The sequence below is a fragment of the Ranitomeya imitator genome, chromosome 3 (genome assembly GCF_032444005.1).
Source record: "Ranitomeya imitator isolate aRanImi1 chromosome 3, aRanImi1.pri, whole genome shotgun sequence".
NCBI classification, from domain to species: domain Eukaryota; kingdom Metazoa; phylum Chordata; class Amphibia; order Anura; family Dendrobatidae; genus Ranitomeya; species Ranitomeya imitator.
The window spans coordinates 478330851-478349554 of NC_091284.1; the positions used below are offsets into that span (position 1 = coordinate 478330851).

Sequence of the window (18704 nt, forward strand, 5' to 3'; positions counted from 1 at the left end):
TAAATACACCGGTTTAGGGGCAGCGGAAAGTTCATGTGAGAGCTTGTTTATGCAGGTTCATCCATACAGCCCTGTCTGTAGGCTCCCCCCATGATGGATGCTTGGACCTCTATTAGAAGCTACATAGTCAGTGGTCTATGGCACAACCATATGTGCAATTTTTTTTAGGGCTGAATCATTTTTTTTCTATTATTTACTAGATGTTTACTAACATTGTGTTTGTTGTTTCTTTGTTGTAGAGGAACCACAAGATATTTATTGGCTTGCACAATGTCTGTATCTGACTGCTCAGTATCACAGAGCCTCACATGCACTGCGCTCAAGAAAACTGGATAAGGTAAGTTTTATTTTTCACTTTGAGAATTCTCTAATTCCCAGGTAATGGTTTTCAAAAATTGCATTACATTTACTGGCAATCAGTTCAGAAATGGCAATACATTTTACAGAGGTTTGCACCGTCGTTTTGGAGTTATGAAATCTGCTCCCACATTTTAAGAACAAACAGTGGGCAGTACGGTGGCTAGCACTATTGTTCAGCAACGCTGGGGTCCTGGGTCCAAATCTCACCAAGGACAATATCTGCAAGGAGTTTGTATGTCCTCCCTGTGTTTGCGTGAGTTTCCTCCTACATTCCAAAGACATACTAATAGGGAATTTATATTATGAGCCCCAATGGGGACAGTGCTGATAATGTCTGCAAAGCGCTGTGGAATTAATTATACATCTACACTGGTGTGGTGAAGATTCATTCCTAGCATAGAGTGTGCTATTGAACTGTGAATTAATTTTTTTACGATCGTAGTGAGTGATTTCTGGACTTATAATAGTGCTGAGTTATACGTCGATCGCTCCGTGCCATACTTATAAAATTTTGATAAGTTAGTTTCTTCATCTTTTGTTCTCAATGAGATGATCAACTGTTAGATAAATCCGGTGGCGACTTTCACCCTTTATTGTGACGAGAAAACTGGTGCAGTACATGATTTCTATCGTGTTTCTTTCTCATACTTGTTTTATACGTTTTCTTCAATAGGCGTATGAGGCATGTCGCTACCTTGCTGCTCGGTGTCATGTAAGTATTATCAAAATACACCACTGTCCCCTCTAGGTAAATGACCACGTTATGCTTGGGGTTGGGTGACACTGGTGGTGCCCATTTGGTCATATACGACATGTTGATAGCAAGTAAATGCTACAGATGTGTCACCCTGCCATTTTCTCTTAGCTCTTCAGATCCATAGATGTGGAGTAAGATGACTAGCTTTGAAAATAAATATAATTTAGAGCTATATCACGAGTTGCATATGCTATGTTTTGCCACCCTGTTGTTTTGTTGCGAATTGCAGTCTGTCACAGGTTTTGCTTGCATGTGATACGGAATAACTGCCCAATTACTGGGGGTCTGACCATGTGGTCCCCCACGATCCCAACTCTGGAGAGCCCAGTGTGAATGGAGCAGTAGTCAATCATGAGCACTGCTGCTCCATTCATTCTTATTGGAGTAGCAAAGACCAGCTGAGTGTAACACTCCGCTATCTCCAGCTGTCCCGTAAGAATGAATGGAGCGACAGTGCGCATGATTGACTACCGCTCCATTTACAGGGGTATGCGTTATTTGACTGTGGAAAGTTTGTGCAGCATTACCCTACATTCAGTGTATCAAATGGACTGCTGACAAGAATACCTAAAGGAGTAGTTTTGTGTGATGAATCCTAGTGGGTCTTAACATCTAATGGCTTTTATTGGGATATGCCATAAATGTCTTATTGATGAAGTTATGACTTTTAGGATTCGTACAATTGGCGAAAGAAGGAGCCTCGATGATTGCTGGAGCGCGACCTTCACAGCACTGCTCTGCTCTATGCTGATGTGTCTGCATTCATTGAATGGTGCTTGGCACAACCGCACAGACAGAGCAGCCGCCATGGTTATTGGAGCTAGTTTTGTTTGACAACACCATATATTAATGGCGTATCCTACTGCCAGACCACTGTTCTAGAGTCCCCAAAAACTGATTTATGCAAATATTGTTCATAGATTATTACACATTATTCTAAAGATTTAGTAATCTGATTTGTGTTCTGATTATTACTACTTATTACATTTATTTTTCTTTTCTCCTTACCTAATAAGTATGCTGCAAAAGAGTACCAGCAAGCTCTTGATATTCTGGATATGGAAGAACCGATTAGTAAAAAACTGTTTGAAAAGAGTATAAAGGATGACAAATTATTAAGAGATGGTTCTGGAGAATGGCAGATTTCACAGTCTTCGGTAAAGTTTTGTTTGAGTCATATTATGTTTTAACAAAAGTTTTATGTCATGGCTTTGAAAACCTCATAATGGGAAAAAAATATACCACAGCATCTGTAATTTTAGAAAGAGAACACTATACAATCCTGTCCAAGCAAGGTTATTTTCCAGCAGAAAACTTCCAATTTATATGAAGGTGTCATTGACTTAAATGAATTGGACCTCCTTGATGTAATATCAATAGGTTATCCTTTAAAGCACCACTCCGGCTTTTTTTTTTTTTTTTTTTTTTATATACACTTCATCGCCTGAGTTTTATTATAAATGTAAGTTCCCTTTACCTAGTATTACACTTGTCAGCTGCCATCGTCTTCTATTCTCAGCGCTGCACCTGTCGTCTTCTTCTGTTTGTGATCTGCCAGATGGCTCCAGTGTTTGCTGGGTGAGCCTGAGGTTACTTGCCTGTTTAGGTGTACAAGAGCCAGGACAAGGATCTCATAAACCTACATTGAGAGCTTGTGACCATTACCTCTGACTTCTGGTCAGTCAGAAGCTGAGAAGGTGACTCAGTGGAACAAGAGAGGCGCTGGGAAGAGCAGAAGTCTGAGACTAGGGGCAAGGAGCATACACTATTAGTAACACTCTAGGGGCGCGTCAGATGGCTGTATAAATCGGACCGAGATCGAGGTGACTGATGCATCTCACCATCCAAGCATAACCACTATATATAAGCGACCCAAGCGTGACTGCTGCATAGAGATATACACTGCTCAAAAAATAAAGGGAACGCTTAAACAGAATATAACTCCAAGTAAATCAAACTTCTGTGAAATCAAACTGTCCACTTAGGAAGCAACACTGTTTGACAATCAATTTCAAATGCTGTTGTGCAAATGGAATAGACAACTGATGGAAATATTGGCAATTATCAAGACACACTCAATAAAGGAGTGGTTCTGCAGTTGGGGACCACAGACCACATCTCAGTATCATTGCTTTCTGGCTGATGTTTTGGTCACTGAATGTTGGTTGTGCTTTCACACTCGTGGTAGCATGAGACGGACTCTACAACCCACACAAGTGGCTCAGGTAGTGCAGCTCATCCAGGATAGTACACCAATGCGAGCTGTGGCAAGAAGGTTTGCTGTGTCTGTCAGCTTAGTGTCCAGAGGCTGGAGGCACTACCAGGAGACAGGCCAGCACACCAGGAGATGTGGAAGGGGCCGTAGGAGGGCAACAACCCAGCAGCAGGACCGATACCTCGGCCTTTGTGCAAGGAGAAACAGGAAGAGTTCTGCCAGAGCCCTGCAAAATGACCTCCAGCAAGCCACAAATGTCCATATGTCTGCACAAACGGTTAGAAACTGACTCCACGAGGATGGTCTGAGTGCCCGACGTCCACAGATGAGGGTTGAGCTCACAGCCCAACAATTTGCCACAGAACACCAGGATTAGCAAATTCGCCACTGGTGCCCTGTGCTCTTCACAGATGAAAGCAGGTTCACACTTAGCACATGTGACAGGCCTGACAGTCTGGAGACGCCGTGGAGAGCGATATGCTGCCTGCAACATCCTTCAGCATGACCGGTTTGGCAGTGGGTCAGTAAAGGTGTGGGGTGGCATTTCTTTGGAGGGCTGCACAGCCCTCCATATGCTCGCCAGAGGTAGCCTGACTGCCATTAGGTACCGAGATGAGATCCTCAGACCCCTTGTGAGACCATATGATGCTGCGGTTAGCCCTGGGTTCCTCCTAATGCAGGACAATGCCAGACTTCATGTGGCTGGAGTGTGTCAGCAGTTCCTGCAAGATGAAGGCATTGAAGGTATGGACTGGCCCGCCCGTTCCCCAGACTTGAATCCGATTGAACACATCTGGGACATCATGTCTCAAACCATCCACCAACGTCACGTTGCACCACAGACTGTCCAGAAGTTGGCAAATGCTTTAGTCCAGGTCTGAGAGGAGATCCCTCAGGAGACCATCCGCCGCCTCATCAGGAGCATGCCCAGGCGTTGTAGGTAGGTCATACAGGCACGTGGAGGCCACACACACTACTGAGCATCATTTCCTTGTCTTGAGGCATTTCCACTGAAGTTGGATCAGCCTGTAACTTGATTTTCCAGTTTGATTTTGAGCATCATTCCAACTCCATGCCTCCGTGAAGTATTGTGATTTATGTTGATCATGTTTAGGTTTTATTCTCAACACATTCCACTGTGTAATGAATAAAGATTTACATCTGGAATATTTCAGTGATATCTAGGATGTGGGATTTTAGTGTTCCCTCTATTTTTTTGAGCAGTGTATATATCTCTATGCAGCTGTCATGCTCTTGTAAGGAGAGCCGCAGCCAGTCCAACCATTGTGATCTGATCTTGGTCCGATTTATATGGCCTTCTGACTGCGTCCTAGCCGTGAAATAAAAGAAGAAAAACTTGCTGGAGTGGTGCTTTAAATATGCCATCAATATCAATTTTAAAGTAGTGGATACTTATTTAAAGAAAACCTGTCATCAGATTTATGTTACCCATGCAAAACTGTCTGGGTTCTATAGGGAGAGACCTGACTAGTCCATGATGTTCCCATGTGTTTTCCAGCTGAACAAGTCTCTTCCTATCTGTGCACACAGGGAGAGACAAATTAGTTAACTGGAGCAGGGAGGAGAGAAGCCAGCCGGGGACGTCATCGGACTATTCATCTGAGACGCACAATTTCTGGCCAGCTTTTATTTTCTCTGATACATCACAGTGTTACCTGGCTGTAATCGCCAGGCTCTGGTTCAGGCTGCATGTGATTAAGGCAGCATGACATGTTATTTTTATGGAAACATTTCCGTACATTTTTCTGTACAAATTATAATCCAGAAAAACAGTTGACAAATCAGTACAATACAGACCAGGGCAGCAGTTAGATGATTTTCCATATTGTGTCTCATCTGTTTGTGCTATATTGGGATGTATAGAGGGAGTCCTAAAACCATAATTCTTGTGAATGATTTTATAACAGATCAAAAGCTCCATTTGCCTTTTACGTGGAAAGATCTATGATGCCCTGGATAACCGAGCCCTGGCAACATATAGCTACAAAGAAGCCTTGAAGTTTGATGTTTACTGCTTTGAAGCATTTGACCTATTGACAGCACACCATATGCTGACAGCTCAAGAAGGTTGGACATCTACATGTTCCTCAAGTATCTACAAGTACTGTACTTAAAGCCTCTTCTGCTTATTCTAGTATATATTAGCACTACAACAGTTGGGGAAGCACAAATAACCAACAGTGTCTACCAGACGATTATGCCTTTACGTCTAAATCATTTACGAGTGCAGCAGTGATAAAAATACAATAGAGTAAATCCCATAAGCAGAATATGGGATGTCTATAGTGTGACTAGGACACAGTAGTAAGAACTCTGAGAGTTTAACCAGTGAAGGATTATAGGCTGCATTGTAAACGTACATTCGGTTCTGGACTCGGCACCATTAGCAATGTGCATGCTGCTTTATAGTTTACCTTAGTTTAGTTTACCATATTATACCTTTCATTGTATGGAGCAAAAATAAATCATTTGGATATTTTGACAAGTAAAGCAGTTATAGATATTAAGCAATCAATTTTCTGAAGGTATGCTTTAATGATTTCTATGTCCAGAGCCTCTCACCTAGCCAAATCAATTCTCATGCTTCGCACGGACGAGGGCCAACAGCCCGAAACACCGTGTCTGCGAATTAAGATATTGATTTGGCTTTTATCCTAAGTCATATTGTAAAACTTGCAATTTGCATAGTAAGTAGCAGCAAAATCATGCTTGATCTTGTAACCCTGACTCATCATGTATAAATGACATAGAAATCATTAAAGCATATTGTAAAACTCGTTAAATGACTGATTGTGACTTGTAGGATCGCTACTTCCAACAGGTGGCGCTATAGAGTTTAAGTCCTCTTTTTCTCTGAACAAGCAATTTGCATATTAAATTTCCCAGAGGAGCATTGCTCGGTGAATAAGCCTCCTTATCTTGACAAGCTAGAGCTGGCATGTCACTCTCCACAAGGAGAAACCTTACCCCTTAGATCTCTGCTACTTACTAGAAATATTTAAAAAAAATTCTGCTCCGCTTGGTAACCGTTTGATCCAATGTATCGCTATTGCTGGAACCCTTGATCACTATTTTATCCAATTTATATGTACTTATAAGTTTGAGAAATTTGACCGTTTTTTTCTTTCCAGACAGTACCAATCTTTTTTCCTTAACAAACAAAAAAAACTTGTTGGAGTATTGCTATCCATTAATCACTATTTTTTTTATAGAAACTCCTTGTACTTGTTTAGTTTTCTGATGAACAAAGACCTGCACATGTGTAGTGCTGTTCATTGTGATGTGCTGATGGATGGGGCATCTTACATGTTCCGCTAACAGGGGGCAAGGCTTCACAATGTAATTTAAAGGATTTGACAAACCCAAACTTCTAATCTAAGTGTTTTTCGTTTTTACACAGAAAAAGAACTTCTTGATTCTCTACCTCTTATTAAGAAATGTCCAGAAGATCAAGAACTCCTTCGTTTCCTATTTGAAAACAAGCTGAAAAAGGTAGCAGTTGACTTGTATGTAGCCAACCAAATAAAATAGTCTACTAGCTACCTGTATCATTAATATGTGCATTTTCATATATATCATGTATCCACAAAAATAAGATCTACCTCAAAAATAAGCCCCAGCATGGTTTTACAGGATTTTTGGAGTATTATTTTTATTTATTTTTAGTGCACCATTGATTCCATGGTGCTGTACATGAGAAGGGGTTACATACGAAACCCAAAGAGAACTTACAATGAACAAACTAATAGTGACAGACCGGTACAGAGGGCGAATACCCTACCCTTGCGGCCTGTCATTCTTCAGGATAATGGGGAAGGAGAAATTAGGTTGCAGCAGCTCCAGTGTTGGTAAGGTGTTAGTGCGGGCATTGCAGGCTGTAAGCTGTTCTGAAGAGATGAGTTTTCAAGTTCCGGATATGTTGGGGCACAGAATTCCAGGAGATGGGGGATACTTGGGAGAAATCTAGCAGGCGATTGATGAGGAACATATAATTGTGGAGGAGACATGCTTGAAATATAATCCCTACTCTAAAAATAAGCCCTAGTTACAGTTAGAAGGGGCATTTGGGGGAGGGAGTGGGCAAATTGGTCAATTGCCCAGGGCCCCCACTCTCTTAGGAGCCTCCAGTGTTTCTATTTCGAGTTGAAAGCTGCGTAAGGACCTCGGGTGACCATGATGACCTCAAAAGTCCTTTAAATGCAGGAGTCTAGAGGAACTAAAGAGGAGACAGGCTTGTATGCAGGGATGGTGTTAGGAGAGAGGGGGCGAAGTGGGCAATTTCTCAGGGCCCCCACTATCTTATGGGAACCCAGCATTTCTATTCTGAGATTAAGACTGCTTAAGGGCCTTTGGTGATATCACGGTCAGGTGACCATGAAGTCACCAAAGGTCATCTAACTGCAGAAGTCTAGAGGAACTGAAGAGGAGAAAGTTTGGTATGTACCATATGTGCAGTCTGTGTATACATGTGTATGTGCAGTTGTGTATACATGTTTATGGGCAGTGTGTATACATGCATATGGGCAGTGTGTGTGTACATGCGTATAGGCGGTGTGTGTATGTGTACATGTGCATAGGCGGTGTGTGTGTGTACATGCGTATGGGCGGTGTGTGTGTACATGCATATGGGCGGTGTGTGTGTACATGCGTATGGGCTGTGTGTGTGTACATGTGTATGGGCAGTGTGTGTGTACATGCGTATTTGATGACATGATTATATTTGAATAAATGTTGATTTCTTTGTTCAAGAATAAATGAGGATTGCTGCTCATGGAGAGAAAGAAAAGACATCCCCTAAAAATAAGACCCAATCCATCTTTTGGAGCAAAATATAATATAAGACCCTGTCTTATTTTCAGAGAAACATAGTATTTAAAAAACATGAATAAAATTGGACATGTATGACTAGATAAGAAGTATAGTGCTTATTTCTGTGCTTAAAGGGAATATGTCAGTAAAATCTGTCTTCCCTAACCACATATGGGTATGCACGTCTTAGAGTATATAAAGATGGATTTATATTTCAATCTGTAGCGGCATTCTTGAGAAATTAGCATTTTCATCCATATGCAAATGACGCATTAAGTACTCTGGGCATAACCAAGCACTAAGGCTAAGTTCACATTAGCGTTCAGGGGCTTTGCGGAGGGCTGCGCACGTCCTCCGCTAGGCCTCGCCGACTTCTGCATGCGTCCTGCGTATCTTTCTTTATCATTGGGCATGCAGGACATGTACATACATCCGCATGTCCTGCGTACCCAGTGCTAAAGATAGGTACGCAGGACGCATGCAGAAGTATGTGGAAGTAGGCGGAGCTTAGCGGAGGATGTACGCAACCCTCCGCAAAGCCCCTAAATTATAATGTGAGCCCAGCCTAAGGAGCCACTGCCTCCCAGCCCTGCAGCAGCCTCTTTAGCTTGATTGATAGCTCACTCTCTGTGTTTTGTCAGATGCCAGACAATTACATTTGATAGTGAGCTATCAATTAAGCTAAACACGTTGGGTCCAGGCAGGGAAACAAGAAGCCATTGCTAGGTTAAGTGCTCTGTCATGCCCAGAGTGTGTCCGATTTGCACATGAATGAAAACTCTGGAATGCAGTGATAGAGAACACTTCAAAGATCTGCAAGCCTATATGATAGAGAATACTTCAAAGATCTGCAAGCCTATATGATAGAGAACACTTCAAAGATCTGCAAGCCTATATGATAGAGAACACTTCAAAGATCTGCAAGCCTACATGATAGAGAATACTTCAAAGATCTGCAAGCCTACATGATAGAGAATACTTCAAAGATCTGCAAGCCTACATGATAGAGAACACTTCAAAGATCTGCAAGCCTATATGATAGAGAACACTTCAAAGATCTGCAAGCCTACATGATAGAGAATACTTCAAAGATCTGCAAGCCTATATGATAGAGAATACTTCAAAGATCTGCAAGCCTATATGATAGAGAACACTTCAAAGATCTGCAAGCCTATATGATAGAGAACACTTCAAAGATCTGCAAGCCTACATGATAGAGAATACTTCAAAGATCTGCAAGCCTACATGATAGAGAATACTTCAAAGATCTGCAAGCCTACATGATAGAGAACACTTCAAAGATCTGCAAGCCTATATGATAGAGAACACTTCAAAGATCTGCAAGCCTACATGATAGAGAATACTTCAAAGATCTGCAAGCCTACATGATAGAGAATACTTCAAAGATCTGCAAGCCTATATGATAGAGAATACTTCAAAGATCTGCAAGCCTATATGATAGAGAATACTTCAAAGATCTGCAAGCCTATATGATAGCGAATACTTCAAAGATCTGCAAGCCTATATGATAGAGAATACTTCAAAGATCTGCAAGCCTATATGATAGAGAATACTTCAAAGATCTGCAAGCCTATATGATAGAGAATACTTCAAAGATCTGCAAGCCTATATGATAGAGAACACTTCAAAGATCTGCAAGCCTATATGATAGAGAACACTTCAAATATCTGCAAGCCTATATGATAGAGAACACTTCAAAGATCTGCAAGCCTATATGATAGAGAATACTTCAAAGATCTGCAAGCCTATATATGCGGTTAGGGAAGATTGTTTGTACTCACAAGATCCCATTAATGTTTGTTTTACCTTCTGTTGGGTGTTTCTACATTATATTTTATACAGAAAGCAAATGTCCTGATGTGATCTCAGCAAGAAGAAACATGCATACTTGCATATAAGAGTACTATGCATATAAAGAAAAAAAAATCACTTTGTGTTCGGTGGCCGGTTGATATTAGTGGTCTGATCAATATTTATACTTTTATTTTGTTGTGTTTTTTTTAACTTTTTTTTTTTTTTCCCAGTACAACAAGCCCAGTGAAACCGTCATACCAGAATCTGCAGATGGTCTTCAAGATAACCTGGATGTAGTAGTTTCTTTAGCAGAAAGACATTATTACAATTGTGACTTCAAGATGTGCTATAAACTTACATCTGCGTAAGTAAATCTATGACATTGGCACCAAGCCTTCATGGAAGAGTTTGATATTTACAGGCACTCCAGAGAAAAACGCTACCCTCCTGCTTCTAGTCTTATACAGCCAAATTACGCAAAAAAAAAAAAGATAAAATACTAATCCATTACGTTGCAGTGCTTGGAAATCACAGCCATGTTTTCCACTGGGTCCAACAATTTTTGGAGATGAGGATGTCACTTATGTGCACAAGGGGGATATAGTTTTTAATGTTGTGGGAGCTTTTTGTCGGGGGTCTTCTTTACCTTACTCACAGTGAAGAGCCTCACTATGTGAAAAAGGAAGACACATTGTTGCATGAAGTGTTCAAATGAAAAATTGTATTTGAGAATATACAAGGCGCAACAGTCAATCAGTTGTGCACAGTACTCCTTCAGTACTATATAAAGGTTTTGCTGACTGTAATGTATAGCATTTTCTGGCATATGTGGCCTTATTACGTTCATTGTTTTTCAGAGTAATGGAGAAAGATCCTTTCCATGCAAACTGTTTACCTGTACATATAGGCACTCTAGTAGAGCTGAACAAAGCAAACGGTAAGTTCCCTCAATAGAGATTGCATCATGCCCTTACTACATCAGTGCAATATTTCCTTACTTCAAGTTGATATTTTAAACTTTATGACTTTATCTTTCCAGAACTTTTCTATCTTTCCCATAAACTGGTTGATTTATATCCTAATAATCCTGTAAGTATTAATATTTCATTTATTATGTGATGAGTGTCTTTTTTTGGTATAATTTTTATTTCTGCTCCATATCCCTGATTAATTAACAGGGATGTCCGGTCTAAATGAATAAGCTTACAGTCACTCTGTGTGACTGCAGACTTATGAATCCCCCTCTGTGCAGACACTGTGCACTGGGGGGATTCGCCAGTTTCTGAGCTGAGACTGGAGGGGATGCATGCATTATATATACTGCCGTCTGGTGGGCCTGGCCTCATCCTCCATACACATGTATAGAATGATGCCACGCCACTTAGTCTGCCACGCCCACCAGATGGCCGCATCACTAGTAAGGGCGTGGCCTTGGCTCAATACAGTTGTATGCAGCAAGGCCACGCCCACTAGCCGGGAGTATGTTTAACTCATGCATTCCCTCCTGTCCCGGAAACCAGTGTATTCCCCCAGTGCACAATGCATGAGCTGGTGAGATCCATTAGTTTGCAGTCACACAGTGACTGAAGACTTCGCCATTTAGACCAGACAACCCCTTTAAGACTGGAATTTTGAACCTTGGCCGAGTTCGATATAAGGATTGATTTGATTAGGAGCGGATGTGTAGTACCGGACTGCGACCACCATACATCTGACTGAGCTATGCAACTCCACAACTAAGTAATTCCATCAGCCGCCAGCACAGGGAACAGTTGATTGGTGGGGTGCCGTTATCCCATCCTCATCAAAATGATACTGATGACTTAGCCTAAGGCTAGGTTCACATTGCGTTAATGGGTTAACGCTAACGGACTGCGTTGCACGGCGAAAGTGTCGCAATTAACGCCGTGCAACGGGTTCTTTAGCGCACCCATTGACAGCAATGTGATTTTTAGCTGAAGCGCATCGCTAGCGCATGCCATTTTCGGCACGCGCTAGCGATGTGCCGTTCTTCTGTGACGGACCTCGGACGCTGCTTGCAGCGTCCGAGGTGCGTCCGAGGCCTGTTCCTCGCTAGCGCAGATCGGGGATCTGCGCTAGTGAGGAGGGTGAACGCGGCCCCTATAGACCCATTGCGCTAGAGCTATGCGCTTAACGGATTGCCTTAACGCAATGTGAACCTAGCCTAAGGATAGGCCACCAATATAAAGTACTGCACTGCCTAGGCTTTCTAGGCTATGCCATCACATGGCATATCGGGTGGATAAGGGGTTTTAGATACTTCACCAGTTCAATTGAACAGATCTTTGTTACTGTTTCCTGCACATTAGGTGGCTTCGAGTATCACTGTACACGATATATGCCGATGGGACCTCTCTCCCGTTGTTTTCATGATTCGAAAGAAGTCCTGGAGGTCTTATCCACACATATTGTAGTGTGGCATAATCTAGTTATATGTCATGATGTCATTAGATGATAATACCTCTTGTTTTGTTCTGTAATCTATAAAAAACTGATTCTTGTGTTTCGTCTATATTACTTCAGGTTTCCTGGTTTGCAGTAGGGTGCTATTATCTCATGGTTGGCCATAAGAATGAACATGCCAGGCGATATCTAAGGTAGGAAGTACCTCCATTATTAAATTACATAGATTATTAACTAGATTCCAGGCTGGTTCGCAATTTACTTTGACGCTTTAGAACATCCATGCAACTCATAGTAAGCTGCTTGCATCACATCGTGCAGCAGGAATCTGCTGTCAGACACAGCCGGACTCCCTATAAACATAGCAGAGAAGTATTTCAACACAGAGAAAATCGCATTTAACACTGCTCACTAAGGATACCGTCACACAGTGGCATTTTGATTGCTACGACGGCACGATCCGTGACGCTCCAGCATCGTAACAATATCGCTCCAGCGTCGTAGACTGCTGTCACACTTTGCAATGTACGACGCTGGAGCGATAATTTCATAACGTATGTGCGATGTAGAAGACGTTGGTTACTATGCGCACATCGTATACAATATCGTGCACACCTTTGTTACACCATGCGATCATGCCGCCACAGCGGGACACTAGACGACGAAAGAAAGTTTCAAACGATCTGCTACGACGTACGATTCTCAGCGGGGTCCCTGATCGCAGGAGCGTGTCAGACACAGCGAGATCGCTGGAACGTCACGGATATATCGCTGGAACGTCACAAATCGTGCCGTCGTAGCGATCAAAATGCCACTGTGTGACGGTACCCTAAGGCATTTAGCAAACATAAAAACGCATGGTTTTGTCAATAGTGGATAATATAACAGTACCCATGTTGTTTGGCTTAAAAGTAGCACAATAATTTGGGCATTGTAATTAACCAAAATCCAATTAAAGATCTTGGAGACAATATATACCCCCTCGAGGATATGATGAAAAAAAGTTTGAGATGTGGTCTTGACTCCCCCCGATCTGTAGCAGGCAGAATTGGACTAATTAAAATGATAATCCTTCCAAAGTGTTTATATTTGTTGGAACATATATCAATCAAAGTCCCTAAGGGTTTCTTTATGAAAATGCATAGCTTAATGGCAGCATTTATATGGGGCTCCTCTAGGCCGAAAGTAAATATTGGTTCCTTACAAAGGCCCAAAAGAGAGGGTGGATATGCGGTACCTGACCTTTTTCTATATTATCTAGCTGGCCAACTACGATACTTAAAATATTGGCTAATCCGTGATAAACTCAAAACGCAGAGGCTCATCTCATTCATTTTCTGGGGGGGTACACACCATGGGCAGTATTGGAGGCTCATACAGACCACCTCAGGGTCTGCAGTTTGCACATAGTCTAGCAATACAGGTTTGGCGGGAAAGTAAGCATATTTTAAAGTTTTCTGACCAGGTTGGGGAAACTTGGATATGGGATAATCCTTAATTTTCGCATCTTCAAAACTTACAAGAGCCAGGTTTCTGGAAACAATATAATATAACAACACTCAATCAGATTTTTGAAAATCAAATTTTATTATTGTTTGAACAATTTCATATACAATTTGGAATCCCTCATAGGGATTTTTATAGATATCTGCAGCTGAAACATTCTATAACGTATCAATTCCCACTTCCTAGAATGTGAATATCTAGATATCCACTAACAGTAATATTGTCAACTCGGGCACCTACTGGTGTGATTTCCTCTCTGTATACCTTCTTGTTAAATTCCAAAATTGCTTCCACCCAGTTGGCTGTGGAGGTTAAATGGAGGCACCTAATCTCCTCTATTACTGATGACCAGTGGAATAAAGCACTGGAAGCGCATAGGATGGTGTCGCCAGCTGCAATTGAATTACCGCCTTTTCTGCTATCTAGCGCTGTAAGAAATATATATGAAATATATATATATTATAAAAAAGAAAAATTGGAGGCAGCACACCGTTTGTAGTGAAAAAGGCCTTATTTAATCAGCCCAGAAAGCGACATTTCGGTCCCAGCAGGAACCTTTCTCAAGTTCCTGTTGGGACCGAAACGTCGCTTTCTGGGCTGATTAAATAAGCTCTTTTTCACTACAAACGGTGTGCTGCCTCCAATTTTTCTTTTTTAGAATTGAGGTTTGGTATTTGCCTGGGGGGCTCTGCACCCAGACTTTTTTTTCTTTCCTTTTTTTTGTGCTGCTTTAATTCTCTTTTTTTCTTATAATATATATGTCTCACTGAGACATACATACATACATACATACATACATACATACATACATACATACATACATACATACATACACACATACATACACACATACATACACACACACACAATGACATGCGCAAAATACGCTGCCACACCCTGCCTACGGATGACATACGGATCACTATTTTGGGAACATTTCTGCATATTATGGCCGCAAAACGGACCGTATATTCATACGCCTAGTGTGACGCCGGCCTTAAACTGTTTTTTATCTCTGAACCAATTTGGCTGTAGAACAGTATACACCATGTTCCAAATTATTATGCAAATGACATTTTTCTCAGATTTTCGTAAATGGTCGGTGCAAATGAGTCAGTCTACTAAAAGTCATCACCCGTTAGAGTATACATTGAATTTTATTGAAGAAACTTCCCAATGATAACAGTATAATCTCCAAAATGAATAAAAACTTAAAATGCACTGTTCCAAATTACTGTATATACTCGAGTATAAGCCGAGATTTTCAGCCCATTTTCTTGGGCTGAAAGTCCCTCCTCTCGGCTTATACTCGAGTCATACCCAGGGGTCGGAAGGGGAGGGGGAGCTGGGGCTGTCTAATTATACTCACCTGCTCCTGGTGCGGTCCCTGCAGGTCCCTGGATCCTTAGCGCCCCAGCTTCTTCCTGTACTGCGCGGTCACATGGTACCACTCATTACAGTAATGAATATGCGGCTCCACCTCCCATAGATGTGGAGCCGCATATTCATTACTGTAGTGAGCGGTAACCGTGACCGCTCAGTACAGGAAGAAGCTGCGGCATCGGGGAAGCAGGGTCTGCACAGCGCCAGGAGCAGGTGAGTATAATGGGGAGGGGAAGCGCTGCGCGATATTCACCTGCTTCCCGTTTCGGGCGCCGCTCCGTCTTCAGCGTCTTCTGCAGTGACGCTCAGGTCAGAGGGCGCGGTGACGTGGTTAGTGAGCACCCTCTGCCTGAACGTCAGTGCAGAAGACGCTGAAGATGGAGCGGCACCGGAACGAAGTCAAGTGAATATTGAAAGTGCCGGGGGCCTGAGCGACGGAGAGGTGAGTATGTGATTTTTTTTTTTTTTTTTTTTATCACAGCAACATCAAATGGGGCAAGTGTCTGTATGGTGCATCTTATGGGGCCATAATCAACGTTTGTGCAGCACTATATGGGGCAAATATCTTTATGGAGCATCTTATGGGGTCATAATCAACATTTGTGCAGCATTATATTGGGCAAATGTGTCTATGGAGCATCTTATGGGGCCATTATTAACCCCTTCGCGACATGCGCCGTACTAGTACTGCGCTGCCGGCACTGCATTAGTGCCAGCAGCAGTACTAGTACGGCGCACCGATCACCGCGGTCTCGCGCTGAGCGCCGCGGTGATCGGGTGCGGGGGTCAGCTGTATATGACAGCTGACACCCCGCAGCAATGCCCACGATCGGCGCTATCGCCGATCGCGGGCATTTAACCCCTCTGATGCCGCTGTCAGTAGTGACAGCGGCATAGAGGGGGATCGCGCAGGGACGGGGGCTCCCTGCGCTCTCCCACCGGAGCAACGCAATGAGATCGCGTTGCTCCGGTGACCCAGAAGGAGTCCCCGGATCCAAGATGGCCGCCGGACTCCTTCCGGGTCATGAAGTGACCTGGCTAGCCGGCGCCTGCTGAGAGCAGGCGCTGGAAAGCCAGCTAAACTGCATGTCAGATCGTTGATCTGACAGTGTGCTATGCACAGTGTCAGATCAACGATCTGATCTAATACAGAGATGTCCCACCCTGGGACAATGTTAGAAAGTTAAAAAAAAAAAAAATAGAATGTGTAAAAAAAAATAAAAAAAAATCCCCCCCAAAAAAAAAAAAACATTTCCCAATAAATCCATTTATTTATGTAAAAAAAAACAAAAAACAATAAATGTACACATATTTGGTATCGCCGCGTCCGTAACGACCCGCTCTATAAAACTGTCCCACTAGTTAACCCCTTCAGTGAACACCGCAAAAAAAAAAAAAAAAAAGGCAAAAAACAACGCTTTATTATCATACAGGCGAACAAAAAGTGGAATAACACGCGATCAAAACGACGGATATAAATAACCATGGTACCGCTGAAAACGTCATCTTGTCCCGCAAAAAAAAAGCCGCCATACAGCATCATCAGCAGAAAAATAAAAAAGTTATAGCTCTCAGAATAATGCGATGCAAAAACAATTATTTTTTTATATAAAATAGTTTTTATTGTGTAAAAGCACCAAAACATTAAAAAAATTATATAAATGAGGTATCGCTGTAATCGTACTGACCCGAAGAATAAAACTGCTTTATCCATTTTACCACACGTGGAACGGTATAAACTCCCCCCCTAAAAGAAATTCAGGAATTGCTGGTTTTTGTTCATTCCGCCTCCCAAAAATCGGAATAAAAAGCGATCAAAAAATGTCATCTGCCCGAAAATGTTACCAATAAAAACGTCAACTCGTCCCGCAAAAAACAAGACCTCATATGACTCTGTGGGCCAAAATATGGATAAATTATAGCTCTCAAAATGTGGTGATGCAAAAACTATTTTTTGCAATAAAAAGCGTCTTTTAGTGTGTGACAGCTGCCAATCATAAAAATCCGCCAAAAAAACGCTATAAAAGTAAATCAAACCCCCCTTCATCACCCCCTTAGTTAGGGAAAAATAATAAAATGTAAAAAAATGTATTTATTTCCATTTTCCCATTAGTGTTAGGGCTAGGGTTAGGGCTAGGGTTAGGGCTAGGGTTAGGGCTAGGGTTAGGGTTGGGGTTAGGGCTAGGGTTAGGGTTGGGGTTAGGGTTTCAGTTATAATTGGGGGGTTCCACTGTTTAGGCACATCAGGGGCTCTCCAAACGCGACATGGCGTCCGATCTCAATTCCAGCCAATTCTGCTTTGAAAAAGTAAAACAGGGCTCCTTCCCTTCCGAGTTCTCCTGTGTGCCCAAACAGTGGTTCCCCCCAACATATGGGGTATCAGCGTTCTCAGGACAAGTTGGACAACAACTTTTGGGGTCCACTTTGTCCTGTTACCCTTGGGAAAATAAAAACATAGGGGATAAAATATAATTTTCGTAGAAAAAAAAATATTTTTTATTTTCACGGCTCTGCGTTATAAACTGTAGTGAAACACTTGTTGGTTCAAAGCTCTCACAACACATCTAGATAAGTTCCTTTGGGGGTCTAGTTTCCAATATGGGGTCACTTGTGGGGGGTTTATACTGTTTAGGTACATCAGGGGCTCTGCAAATGCAACATGACGCCTGCAGACCAATCCATCTAAGTCTGCATTTCAAATGGCGCTCCTTCCCTTTCGAGCTCTGCCGTGCACCCAAACAGTGGTTCCCCCCAACATATGGGGTATCAGCGTTCTCAGGACAAGTTGGACAACAACTTTTGGGGTCCAATTTGTCCTGTTACCCTTGGGAAAATAAAAACATAGGGGATAAAATATAATTTTCGTGGAAAAAAAAATATTTTTTATTTTCACGGCTCTGCGTTATAAACTGTAGTGAAACACTTGTTGGTTCAAAGCTCTCACAACACATCTAGATAAGTTCCTTGGGGGGTCTAGTTTCCAATATGGGGTCACTTGTGGGGGGTTTCTACTGTTTAGGTACATCAGGGGCTCTGCAAATGCAACATGACGCCTGCAGACCAATCCATCTAAGTCTGCATTTCAAATGGCGCTCCTTCCCTTCCGAGCTCTGCCGTGCACCCAAACAGTGGTTCCCCCCAACATATGGGGTATCAGCGTTCTCAGGACAAGTTGGACAACAACTTTTGGGGTCCAATTTCTCCTGTTACCCTTGGGGAAAAAAAAATTGCGGGCTAAAACATCATTTTGTGGAAAGAAATAATGATTTTTTAATTTTCACAATGCTACATTCTAAACTTTAGTGAAACAATTGGGGGTTAAAAGTGCTCACCACACATCTAGATAAGTTCCTTAGGGGGTCTTCTTTCCAAAATGGGGTCACTTGTGGGGGGTTTCCACTGTTAAGGCACGTC

The 18704-nt window shown here is 42.3% G+C and overlaps 1 protein-coding gene across 2 annotated transcripts in view; it reads left to right on the forward strand.

Moving 5' to 3' along the window:
* Positions 1 to 18704, forward strand: part of CDC16 (cell division cycle 16) — a 42352-nt gene that overhangs the window by 8714 nt on the left and 14934 nt on the right. For both annotated transcript variants that reach the window (XM_069757533.1, XM_069757534.1), the window contains exons 3-11: positions 240 to 337; positions 1034 to 1072; positions 2134 to 2274; positions 5261 to 5420; positions 6754 to 6845; positions 10208 to 10341; positions 10835 to 10914; positions 11017 to 11066; positions 12522 to 12595. In XM_069757533.1, coding sequence (XP_069613634.1) covers positions 240 to 337; positions 1034 to 1072; positions 2134 to 2274; positions 5261 to 5420; positions 6754 to 6845; positions 10208 to 10341; positions 10835 to 10914; positions 11017 to 11066; positions 12522 to 12595 — 868 coding nt within the window. The remainder of the gene's footprint in view (positions 1 to 239; positions 338 to 1033; positions 1073 to 2133; positions 2275 to 5260; positions 5421 to 6753; positions 6846 to 10207; positions 10342 to 10834; positions 10915 to 11016; positions 11067 to 12521; positions 12596 to 18704) is intronic.